Source organism: Rhamphochromis longiceps, linkage group LG14, assembly GCF_057381845.1.
Source record: "Rhamphochromis longiceps isolate RC_006_pf linkage group LG14, R_longiceps_female_GT1.1, whole genome shotgun sequence".
NCBI lineage: Eukaryota > Metazoa > Chordata > Actinopteri > Cichliformes > Cichlidae > Rhamphochromis > Rhamphochromis longiceps.
The window spans coordinates 34,942,983-34,956,461 of NC_140570.1; the positions used below are offsets into that span (position 1 = coordinate 34,942,983).

General features: G+C 35.8%; 1 protein-coding gene across 2 annotated transcripts in view; it reads left to right on the forward strand.

Annotated features, from left to right (window-relative positions):
* nectin1b (nectin cell adhesion molecule 1b) overlaps positions 1 to 13,273 on the forward strand; it is a 162,467-nt gene extending 149,194 nt beyond the window's left edge. Inside the window, exon 9 of one of the 2 annotated variants that reach the window (XM_085429102.1) lies at positions 10,394 to 13,273. In XM_085429102.1, the coding sequence (XP_085285228.1) occupies positions 10,394 to 10,627 (234 nt within the window). In that variant the 3' untranslated portion in view covers positions 10,628 to 13,273. The remainder of the gene's footprint in view (positions 1 to 10,393) is intronic. The other variant, XM_085429105.1, reaches the window with a different exon arrangement.
* Positions 13,274 to 13,479: the final 206 nt, after the last annotated feature.

The window sequence follows — 13,479 nt, forward strand, 5'->3', positions numbered from 1 at the left end:
CAATTTCTCCAACACCACTGACTGAAATTCAGCCCAAACCCTGACAGAGCTTCCACTGTATTTTAAAGAGTTACTATAAGTACTGTCCATCGGCTATAGATAGTTTTGAAGGCCTGACACTTATTCTTTTGTGCCCCACTTGTCCAGTTTCCTCGCACTTTATAAGGACACACTGTACATCAGGCGAAGACATGCCAAATTTCCAGCTAGTAATGCTTTAGCCATCATCTTGTTGGTGCAAAAATTGTGTTTCTGTTTTTGTGCATACTTTTTATCTTTGTGCATGTTTTATTCAACTGATGAAATGGACAAAAATGTTTTTGCAGAATGATTATGATGAGTTACTTATTTATAGTTAAGTAAGTTGTTTGTAATGCATGTGACACAAAATGGGTTCATCCCTTGAGTGAGGTGCCATTTTTATACTGAAATATTTTAATAGGTCAGTTCTAGGTGGCAAAAAAAAACAAAAAAAAAAACAAGGACTGCACTGAAAACGAGAGAAAAAGCAACTAATGCCTATCCTTCAAAGCAAGGCATAAAGAAATGATGATGGCACTTTTGCACAGTGTTGTATTTGTATGTATTATTAGTTTTTTCTAACTTACACTGTTTGGACAAAGTCTGAAGAAAGTACTATAGTGATATTTCTATATTTCTACACAGGGAGCATAAAACTTGTTCAAATTTGTTCTGAGTGAGTGCAGAGATGGCCAGAGATGTAACAAAAAAGATTGGACTTGCATTACACATTTTATATTAGCAAAAGAGAGAGAGAGACGACAAAGGATTACTTCAGGCAAGCAGTCATGCAATGCAGCCCAGCCCAGCAGAGATTGGAGAGTGACAACAATAAACTACCAACAAAGTCGGGGCCTACAAGTGAATGTCAGGTGGGGGCAAGGCTAATCAAAAGCTACATAACAAGCAGCCAGTAGAGTATTAGTAGCAACTGTTTGTAAATTACCAGACAATTAGTCTAGCAGAAGCATCAGTAGCACTGACAGTTTAAGTACACATTATTATTGCAAGGGTGCACTAAATGTACTGAGAAATGGTCTCATGTATTTTGTGTAGTGCAGTAAGATTTTAAGCCTAAGAACCTATTTGCATAAGAGAAAAGAAACACAGTCTATTTAGTGTAGATGCCGGTAAATATTTAAATGTGGATTAAAACCAGTTGAAATTTGAAAAAAGATAGCATTATTTTTTTTTGTTACCAAATAGACAGTATATCAATAAAATGTGCTACTGCACCATCCTGAGATTAAGGCTAAATAAATTACAGATTTCAATATTCTTGCATACAGTACCCCGGCTTTGATGTGGAGCCAAGTCTTTACTAACACCCAAGACTTATCTTTGGTATTAAACCTTTGGCAGCTGCATGCTGGAAGAATTCGTCCAAAAAATATCCACAGTTAAATACAATTATTTCTGGTTTTGGGTTCTCAAAATCTTTATCACACTCACATCCTGTAAGTGGAAAAATGTAAAGAGTGTATTAGTTTTATGGTAGAAAGAAAGAAAGAAAGAAAGAAAGAAAGAAAGAAAGAAAGAAAGAAAGAAAGAAAGAAAGAAAGAAAGAAAGAAAGAAAGTCTTGTGTCAAAGTATCATAACTTTTAAAAATATTGTGAATATTGTGGCCAGTGGTATCCCTCTGCCTCCTAGTAGATGTAGTTTTCAGTAGATATAGTATCAAAATCTTAGATAACATCTTACTTGAATCATAGCATTCACAAGAGTTTTAGAAAACCTGACCTCTGACCTTTTCCACTGTGCAAAGTGACTACCGAGTGATGTCTTTTGTAAGTCATTTTGGACATACATTTTGGTCCACTGAGGGGGTTGTTTTGTATTTCCAGGTGTCTTTTTTTTTTCTACATCTGTTGAACGTCTAGTGTTGAGGTCCGTAGGACCTCCGTGTACTGGCTACTAATAGTCCAAATGTGTTTGTTGTGGACATGTTTTCAGTGCCAGACTTTGACTCATTTTAGACCTTGTTTTAATGCTGCTTATATCAGAATCAGAATCAGAATACTTTATTGATCCCTGGGGGAAATTATTTTTTGTTACAGTGCTCCATTTTAAACCAACATTAAGACAAGACAGACAATACGCTAACTAAGAATAGTACAATATATACATATATATACATACATACATACATACATAAGTCACTTATAAATAAATAGTTGGAAAAGAAACATGTGTAGCTGTAGCAGCAAACAGTGTGTTAAGTGGATGCGTTGTACAGGGAGATGGCCACAGGCAGGAATGATTTCCTGTGTTGTTCAGTGGTGCTTTTCGGTAATCTCAGTCTCTCACTGAACGAGCTCCTGTGACTGACCAACATGTCATGGAGTGGGTGGGAGGTGTTATCCAACATTGGATACAAAGACTACATATAGTCTTTGTAGGCCCATGTTTTATGTACTGAAACAGTTATGTGTGAAGGAATGCAGAGTGATCAGCAGACGTCTCCAAGATGGCGCGGGCTCTTGACACTAAAAAAAGTGAGCTTCTGCATGGAGCATGTCCCGAGTTTCTCAAAGGCAGTTTGCAAAATGTGTGTATCGACAAAGACTGTCGAGCAGATAATCCAGTTCATACACACTTGCACAATCTTCTCATACTTTTCATCACAACCTCTCTCAGTCTTGCTACTGATCACAACCACATTTACTTCCTCTTAGAAAGGTCTTCACAAGAAAACAGGATACTTGTGAAAATGAACCAAATATAATGCAAATGCTCTTTTAAACTTGTTAAACATATCATATTCCTTTTAAAAGGAAGCCTAACATTTTTCTAAATATTTTAAACATTTTTATTTTATATTTTAACATGGATTTCAATGTTTTTAATATTTCAACACATAAATGACATTTTTAAATTGGTTACAAACAAATAATTTGAATAATTGAAATAAAAGAAACCAGTAGAAGAAAAACAGCAAAATGTAAAATAACCCCCCAAAAATACCCACATGTACTTTTTTATATATAACCCATATTCAAATGTATTATGTTGATAAGAACAATATTGATATTAATCATTAATCATGTAAATTTCTTGCACCTGTCATAGACATCCAGATGATTTCCAGAAAAATGAATAAGTCCAAAGTTCAAGTGTTGAGCATCACACTGACATTAAAGTTGTTTCATGGTTGGACATCTTGTGGACCTAGTTTGGACATCGTATAGATGTGCCAAATTGGTCATGGACCGACGGACCCAATGTAGACATGATCCGCACATCTGACGTTCACTGTTTAGTGGGTTAGGTCGAGGTCACTGAGACTCTGACTCACCCTTGATTTTTAGTGGAGACACTGAGGGTATCATTTTGAAAACCCTGGGTGTCTTTCTTCTCGAGTTATTGCATTCACAAGATTTTCATAAATCTTAGATCCTTACCGCCCGCCTGCCCAAAGGGGTGATGACTGAAACCGCTGTTTGGTATTTAATGGTTATGAAATATAGACACAAACGCAAAGGATTACCATTTGTAGTGTTAGAAGTGTGTAATCATAATAATAACATTTTTACAAAACTAGAAGTCAACGCATTTTTCCAGCACTGGGCAAAAACAGTAGATTACAGTATCTGAAAACTGGTATCTGAGCGAAACAGATTATTGGATCTGTTCAACATTCACGTTCCACAGTTCTGAGACAAAGCAGAAAAATTAATGTTTATTGATTTACTTCTTCTGTTAGTTTATATAACACGTTCAGTCAGCAGCTCTATAACGGATGGCCCGCTGTTCCAACATTAACTTCTCTGGGGAAATGCCTGTTGACATTCCCTGTTTGTAATAAGCCTTGTCTTGGCTGGCTCCAGTCACGGGGTTACACCATTCAATAAAATCTGTGTTTGCTGAGCCAGAGACTCAACCACTAGTTTATATCCAGGGTGACAACATTATCATTTCATTTTCTGCCTGTGCAGTTCACCTTTGGCCTATGATTTAGAAGTAATCAGTGAAATAAATCAGCGAACTGTTAATCACAGCCTGATTGTATTTTTCTAGCATCCGCTGGCTTTGACAGAGCTATTACATTATCAGATATGAAAACTTATTTGTGCCATCATTCTCCAAGGTTATGTTATCTACTCTTTATATACCGGTGCTTAAAATGACTTCAAGGTGAATCAGATTTCATTTAGATTAGCGTTCATTTTTTAAGTATGCACAGGTGATGGTTCTTTTTGTGCGCTTTCGCTTTACATTTAAACAAAGTTAGAAGTCTGACTTTCCTATGAGTATAACCCAATTATAGTGTAAAATAATTTAAATAGCTTTTGAAGTTTTACATTTCAAATGCTTGTTTCCACTATTATCCAAATCCTCCAAAACACTTCTTGCAATAGTTTTGAAATAATTGTGAAACTGGTAACACAATTAGCTTTGTTTTTTATTGTTTTCAAACTGTTTGTTTGAACAGAACCATACTGTCAAAGCTATTGATGCTCCTTTTTAAAAATATCCACTTAATTTGACCTTTTCTGTTTCCTGATGTAGTTTATGTTTATTGTGTTTAAATACAATAGGGCATCTTATGTGCTTGTTGTTGTCTTCTTGTTCTTCTTTCTGGCCTTAGCTGTCTGGATAGTGATGCTAGACAAAACCAGCGCTGGTAGGCAGGCTGTGGTTGTCTTTCTTTTACACTGCCAACAGTGCATGTTTTTTTCCTCAAGGGGAATAAAATGATACTGGAAGTTTAAGTGAACTCTACAAAACCATAAATATCAGCTGTATTACTGTGTTGAATTACAGACTTTTGACAAATGTTTTATTTTGGAGTGAACGTGGCCTGAAGCACAGATGCTGAGCAACATGGGAATAAATCAAACCACAAGGGTCAATAAATCCAATTACTCTTCAATTAAATGCTGGAATGAGTAAGATGTGTAATTTGTGAAACGATGGATCAATGGTGACTGATGGTGCAATGTGCAGCGCTCTCCGAAACAAAGCATGTCGACTTTTAATGTGAAACAGCTCCAAGAAATGTCTTTATTTTTTCTTTATAAAAAGGAAAACATACACATTCTACTTCAAGCTTACTTTAAGGTTGTAATGTTCAGTGTAACAATTTTATGTTAATTATTTTATGTTAATTATTTTAATTCACCCAGCCAGTGCAATGCAAGGTACATTTATTAACTACAAACTGTAATAAAAATGTCAAATTAAGGTGGTTTAAAGTAGCGAAGATAAAATTAATCATGGTAGCCTGAAATAAGGGACAATGGTACAATCTCAGTTCATGATCAAGTCTAGTGAAGGGAAAGCTACATTTAACTGCAGATGTACTATCTCTGTTTCATCAAATGTTCAATCTGCTTCTGCTCACATGACAGGAAGAAAGAAGAGCATAGGTATGTTGAAGGTTTTCAGTTGGCTTCTGTCATCTAGCTTAGATGCAGTTTCAGGGTTTGGGAACAACCTTGTCTCATTTATAGACTTTCTGTGTCTATGAGTGACCCTTATCCCCGCCTTAATAACGTATACAGACTACTACACACTGTCGTTCTGACCTATAGCACCAGAACTAGGCTTAAGCAACAAATGCACTACAGTTAAATTACCAAAAAGATAGAATTGAAATAAACACACTGTGTTTCAACTCACTGTTAACTTGTTCTATATTAATGCTGAGATATATACGTTACACTTACAACTATTACCTATAAGCTGTACATCTAAATTTTGAGCTGTACACTCAAAAGTTTCTGGTCAATGTATTTAAGATATATTAAAAAAAAGAAACTGTAACCAGTGACGTTATTTAAATGTTGAGTTCCTCCAATATTATTTTATTATTAATTGTTTAACCATTACTGAAAAACACAGATATGGAAACTATCGAGAAGTATAGCAATTAAAAATAAAGAATAATCTAAGCTAATGTTAAGTGTGAGCTTATTAAATATCTTGTTATTAAACGTTTAATTGTAATGTTCAGGATCCCATTTTTCAGACAGGACTTAGTCAACTTTATTTTTTCACTTCTCGAGTAATGGCCATTCCTTGGGGAAATAACTCTGATAAGTAGGCTGATAAAAATGTCTTGTACTCCTTTAAATCTTAATTCCAAAAAAGTATTTTCCATAAATGACCTTTGCATTTAATTTCCCTTCAAAAATCATTACACAGCTTCAGATAGGCAATTGTCCTAAATCATGAAAACTCCTGGGCTCACTGCCCAGCAGTTTAATGGAACTCTGGAATTTGTTAGCAACAGAAAAGATGCTTTCAAACTGGCCTCTATTCAGAGTCACCATTAAGTGGAAAAAATAGCATAAATTTAACAAAAAAAAAAAGTGTGTGTCTATGTGTGTCTGTTTTTTTGTTGTCACCATTTTGATTTAATCTTGAGTCACTGTTTAACGTTCAGTTTTGTGTTCCTGTCTTGATTTCCTTGTATTCCACAATAAGTCTGATCATTTGTAATATTTGAAATCTCTGGTTAGGTCTGTTGTGTGATTTTCATTGTTTTGTTTTGTGCTTTAAGTTCTTCATCCTAGCTTCCCTTGTGTTTCTATCATTTTAGTGTGTTTTCATGTCTGTGTTTAGTTGAATCCTCTTGTCCATTAATGTTGTACTTTAATAGTCAGTTTTCTCTTTTGTCTTGCTTTGAGTTTCCCTGATTACCTTATGCGTATAAAAAGTTCTCTAAAAATGTTCTCTTTGCTACCTTTAATAAACGTTCGATTTTTGTTTGCTGGTATCCTTCATTTGAGTTATTTAATCTACAAATTGCAGTGATATTTTAAAGTTCTAAATACAAGCATCAAAGCCTTGCTCTTCCAATGTTAAACAGTCTTTTTTTATAATTGAAAATCAATTCTAGAATGTCTGGGACAGAAAGAAAAAATGTCTGGTTAATCATAGCAAGAGTACTTTTCTATGATTTTTCTTTTGCACATTTGGAACTTTCCAAAGACATACAGGGGTTTAATGATGATTCTAAATTGGCTGAAGGTGTGGACATAAGAGTGAATGGCTGTCTCTTTGTGTTAGCCCTGAGATAGACTGGTGACCTGTGCAGTGCATACGTCTTATGACAGGTGCAGACCAAGCATGAAGCATGAATTTGTGGATGGATAATGCAGCTCAAACAAAAACAGGGAAAACAGACTGCCTGCATAGAGTTTTTCTTCTTCTTCTTCTTTTTTTTTAAATATATGGAGGTGCAAAAGCAACTTCACAGGGTGTTTGCTGTGACACACAATTTTTAACTGACACATATTTAAATAAATAAATAGCTAAATCAAGACAATTAATACAATAATAAAATACATACCACAATGTTTTTCACCCATCATCCATCCTTCCATCCATTCTCATCCACTTATGTTTCCATTTTAAATTTGTTACATTTTGGTTTCATTTACTTAATCTTTTTGTTGGTCATTGTTTAAATGTACAGAATAACCAGATTAGTAGTTTCCAGTTGTTATCTGCATGCTAACTTAATATTCTTTGTAAGAATCAAATTACTGGATGGTATATAACTCTTGTCTGAGCTCTTTTCTGAGCCCACTGCCCCCCTGTACTTCTCAAGCTTCTCGTGTTCCATCTTCCTGATGTCGCTGTAGTGATCACAAATGACAACAACATCAGTAAAAAGGAACAGCTAGAGAAGTACAAAGGGCTCAGAGAAGAGCTTGAGAAGATGTGGAAGGTGAAGGTAACACTGGTCCCAGTGGTAATCGGAGCACTAGGTACGGTGACTCCCAAGCTGGACGAGTGGCTCCAGCAGATCCCAGGAACAACATCGGAGATCTCTGTCCAGAGGAGCGCAGTCCCAGGAACAGCTAAGATACTGCAGGACCCTCAAGCTCCCAGGCCTCTGGTAGAAGACACGAGCTTGAAGGATAGACCGCCCACAGGGGCAAGAGGGGAATTTTTTTTTTTTTTAAATCAAATAATCTCTGATTTATTCAGCCTACAAATTTAGAATTCAGGGTTTTTACTCGTGCAAGAGTGTATTTGAATTAGGCAGGGTGTATTTCTCTTCAAAGGGACAATACCTAACATTGAATCAGACTTTTTCTACAGACGTCTGCTAAAGTTTCAAATCTAAATCCCAAATGTCTTGAGACAAGCCTTTAAGATGGAAAAGCTGCTCCTCAGACTGCTGCTTTTAATTTTTCTTGATATCACCAAGGTCTTTTCTGCACACAAAAGAAATTAATAACGTGACAAAGTAGAAAGTTTTCTTAACATCTTCAGTGGTCCTTGATACTGACCTGAAACAAATAAGCTTTTCAGACGCTTCTGCCAATGTCTGCCGCATGTGTGTCAAGAGGGGTTTACTTGCATGTCTTATGCTGTGAAAAATCCAGTTCACCTTCACACAAGCTTAGTTCTCACACTGTCACCATTAACAGCTTCCCCTTGCTTTACTATTACAGCATCTTTTGTCTCTCAAAATATCATACATGTAGCAATACAGAGGTTTACGTTATGCTATTTGAAAAATCTTTTTTTTGTGTGTCATTGTGCTGGTTGCCTGCTTATTAACAGTTCCTCGATGTGTACCTCATGTTTTATCCATTTTACTATATTTATTTGTTCTGCTGGGCTAGCTTTTCATGTAATGGAGTTATCAATTTTATACTTTGTTTTGATGAATGCAATGATTTGTAGGCAGGTTTAAGTCTCCTTCTGGTTTTGTTGCTCCACCACAATATTTACAGAGTTGGGATCATCGTTTTCGTAGATGTAGAGATGCTTGACGATTATTCGTAAGTTGCATTTTCACTATCATTCTTATCATTTTGTTTTGTTTTTGCATGTCTTCTATTCACCACCTCATTTCATTTTTATTATAATCGCCTCACTTCAAAGCACATCCAAGATCTTTTAAAAACACTATTTAATTTAGAGCTGCTTAAGGTTTTCAGTGATTTCAATTAACGTTCTTTAAAAAGCTAGAAATTTAATTTCTCAGAGTCCCCCAAAACAGCTCAGTGCTGAGGGCACTATATTCATGACTGGTAATGTTATACTGCCACTAAGGTAATTTTGTTTCTGTGGTGTACTGTGGTGAGTTCATGGCTTCATCTGCTTGTGCTATTTTAAAAAAACCCTAATCTGTTGAATTGGACAGGGAGCATTCTGGGAAGGAGTGTCAACAAATGTAACAGCGGAAAACAATTATGATGTTTGAAACTTGACTTCCCACCTACCAAATCACATGTTGGCACACAATTTAATTTAGTAAAGGGATTGCTGATGGTAATGCAGAATATTCAGTGAGGTAAATCTAACCTGTCAATGTCACCCACAAGTAGGTGTATAATTGCCTTTTCTGTCGGGAAATCGCATTTATGCAGATATTAAAGTGTGAAGTACATACACAACATATTTATTCACTATCAATGATGTTTATAATGAGGATGAACCTAAAAAAAGTGCTAATTAAATTATTATTTAATACAAAATAAATACCAAAGTTGCATCTTTTCTGCCAGCTGAATTTGTTGATTCTAACTCATCGACTCCCAAGTTGGAGCCAAATTCCCAGTTCAAGGATAACAAAGTGACTGACATGCTGAGAAGGCAGACTTGCTGCTCTATCAGAGATCTTAGTGCCATTATAAGCTTTATAAGTAGCACTTAGAGCATTTCATTGTAAAAAGCAGATGAACAATCAGACCCTTCTGACAACATCATGTAACATCAGAATAATGGCTGTTTTTGTTTCATAAAAACTGACAAAAGCAGGATAGACTACAACACCAAAACACTTCATGCTGTTCTGTGTAGACATTTATTTATAAAGAAACACTTTATAAGATGATAACAGCATAAATAATTTGTCTTGGTCTGTGAAATCAGTGGCTCACTGATTATTAACATAAATATAATTTTGTAAGTTAGAGTCAATGAGGTTTGAACCATGTTATGGAGAGTTTTTAAACTATAGACAGACTATTTTTAGATTTTGACAATGCATAATTAAATTTTGTGAAGGTGGTGAAATTAAAAGAAAAAAGTTAAAATGTTGAGGAAAAAAATCAAGAATAAAATTTTGAATTTAAAATGTGATAACTCTTATCTTTTCCTGTATGTGACCCTAATATTTTGCAATTGAAAGATATTTTATTTCTGTATTTTTCTATAATAAAGGATCAGCAGCTTTGTGATTCATGAATATAGGGCCCTCGGTGCAAAGAGTTGTGTTGTGCATATGTGACATGGCAGAAGTGTGACATGCCCAAATCATTTAAAGACATAAAATGCTTGAGTACTTCAAAAGACGCTGCTCTGCTGTGTATGGTTCTGTATTACTGTGAAGTCGCTCAGTCAACTCTCATCAAAAACTTTGTGACCCTGCAGTATTTTCTTCTTTTTTCCGTCTCCACACAGGACTCTGGGAGGCATCCAGAAGAGCCTTTGAACCCAGCTGAATATATGAGCTACCAACGTGTCTGCAACATGGAACAATTCCCTGAGTCTCAGCCTGCTCACCCTCCTGTTACTTTCCTGCCTCAGCACCCTTACACTCAGCACCCCTCCAACGAGCCCATGTACTCCAACACGAGCTTCCCCACCCACGGCCCTCGAGCTCCATTCACTTTCCCAAAGGAGCAATCTGTGTGACATGCCACGTAACTATTATCTCAGTGAGAGGCAACATGATAGTGCCACAAATGCTTCGTGAAAAACAAAGCTCTGCTGAACAGATGTGCATCTATCCCCACCTCGCTTCTGTTTCCTCTATAGGCTTAAAACACTTGTGGGCTTCCCCCTGCCATATGAAAGTGTCCCTCAATCCCCTGTGTATTGTGTGCTGCTTGCTCCACTGAAGCTATAGGGCCCCAGTTATCTCGTGATGTTAGCATCCTCGCCACCAGCTACTCTCTTCCACCACTCAATCCTTTACCCTTCACATGTGCCCACTCATCCTGTTTGCTTTTTATTGCCTCCTCACCTTTGAATATTTTGGGTTTTGCCAACTGTCTGTACAGAATATGCCACTCAAAATGTTTTCTCTATTTTTTTTGTTTTTTTACATCTCCCACAGTGGTAGTGACCTTTTATAGCAACGTGGTTCTTTTGTTTGTATTCTGTCTGTCAATCATATGCTTGCTTCTTTGAAAGTCATATACTATAATGTATGTGTGATCAGGTGTTTACTGGTGGACTAAAAAAAATATAAGAAATGCCAATTAATTTGTAAAACTAATTATCAATCTGTAATGACATGGACTACCCCTTTAATGACGGTTAATGACTGGGTTGTTATGTGAAGAGGTGAATTGGCAGTCTTTCAGCTGGATCCTTCATTACGTTTCATAATTGCTTTGCTGTTATGAAGTTTGACTGGCTATTTTGGACTGTTAGAAGAGAATGTTATCCTCATTAGCTAAGAAGAAAAACAAAGGGCTTGAGATCCAACAGTACCTACTTTCTGCTCACTGTCCATGTCTCATTATCCTTCCCTTCAGGCTACTGTTATTTTCACTGTCATCTACCAGTAGTTGCCAAAGACATAGTTTTTCTTGGATTTTTTTGTCCATTTGCTTTCACGCTAGCAATTACATTAAAATTATCTGAAGGGAAATAAAAACATACTTGATTGGCAACTTGCTACGCTTTCCCAGTTTACATTATCCGTTTACCATATGCTGTATTAATCATATCTTTATACGAAAACGTGTTCAGAGGTTGGTTTGAGGTTCATTACTTCATGGGTCCATTCTCAGATAGCAGATGCATTTGGGCCTAATCTGGATGACTTTTTGTCACCTAAGGCTCTACCAAGTATTGTTTAGGACAGATATGGCCCGCAAATCATGAGCCGGGCTTAGTATGGGTTATAGTAAATATCTTGCTCAAATGTCAAGGCAAACCCGACCCCTGGATCACATAAAGTAAACTTGAGGTAGATTTGAGGCAGGCAGGGTCATTCCTGAATCAGTGAAGTCAGTCAAGGTCAAATATGGTCCATAGAAATCTGCAAATGTGGGCCACAGTTGGACCAAATATTCCTTGTTCTCTAGGTTGTGTTCGTTCAGAGTTATCAACTAACTGGTGCGGGTAAAAGGTGAAGACAATCACATACAAGGGTTGTCCTTGAAAAAACAAATCATGGATAAAGTGAAAAGGCTTTTTCAAGGACAGCCCAGCCACTTAACATATTTAAATATTTTTTAAATATGATTTGTACTAATATAACCTAAATAAGTTTAAATCAATCTAAGGAACCGAAGATAAAAGCTTGCTACTGTATTTTTTTAGACAATACTCAGTTATATATGATAACACTCCACATATTTTCATAGTCCATTTTACACTGTTACTTTCAGACCATACATAAGCTAACATGCTTGATGAGCCAATTTCAGGATACCGCCTCCTACACGCAAGCCCTCTAGACACAGAAAATTAGCATAAACTGAAAGTTCACATTTTTTGCCATGTCAGATGTATGTTTGGAAAAAAAATAAAGAAAAGAAAATACTTGTGTTTGTGCTCGATGTGAAAAAAAAACCTTGAGGTGTTGAAGGTAATTTAGTGTTTACTCTTAATGGTGATGGTAAATGGAATAGAGTAAAACTTGTGAGACTTTCTCCTGTGCTCACCTTGTTGTCTTGCAATGGCTTGATATGTGTGCTAGCATTTAGTTTAAGCAGTGGTATCTGGTTTGAACCACTGAAGGAGTTTGTTATCGCTGTACCTGCTGTGAGAAAAGACACTTACACACATCTTTGTCTTTTTGTGACACATTTAATCTTCAAGAGATCCTTCCTTTTTTATTATTATTATTATGATTATTATTAGTATTATTATTATTGATAAGTACTACTACATACTATATAATATGCTAGAATTTGGGCTTTACATCCATAAAAAATATATACATTTTTACTCTGTTCCTTTTTGATGTCCTGACAATGATTGCCATGTTTTGATTTGTGTTTTGTAAGACTGTAACATTTTGTTTTATTACTATTGTTTTTGTTTTGTTTTTGTTTGTTTTTTTACAATTTACAATATTCATATACAGTAAAGGAAGCCTACATCACATTTCTTTTGACATTCATTGCACATTTGTGGAATAGTAAAACCCAAATAAATATTATGATTATAAGCTGTTTTGACTGAAATAATGAAAGAAAGTTCAACAGTTTAACCTGTTTTTCTTCTATTTGTTTTTAGAGATTTGAGTTATGTCGATGTAAATATTAACAATGTATCTGATGTGTGTAAAAAAAAAAATCATGCAATTTAACATTAAAGTTCACAAACTAAACATTATTGCTGTTTTTATTTTTGTTGTAACTATTGCCAGTACAACACATTTTTTTAGTGTTTTACTGTCACATATACAACTTGGGGATGGGGGGAGACTGCAGCTTACTGTTCTGAGGCAGGAGGCAGGGAACATGCTGGGCAGGTTACTGGTTTATAGCAGAGACAATATCCACACCACTTTCGATATAATCACC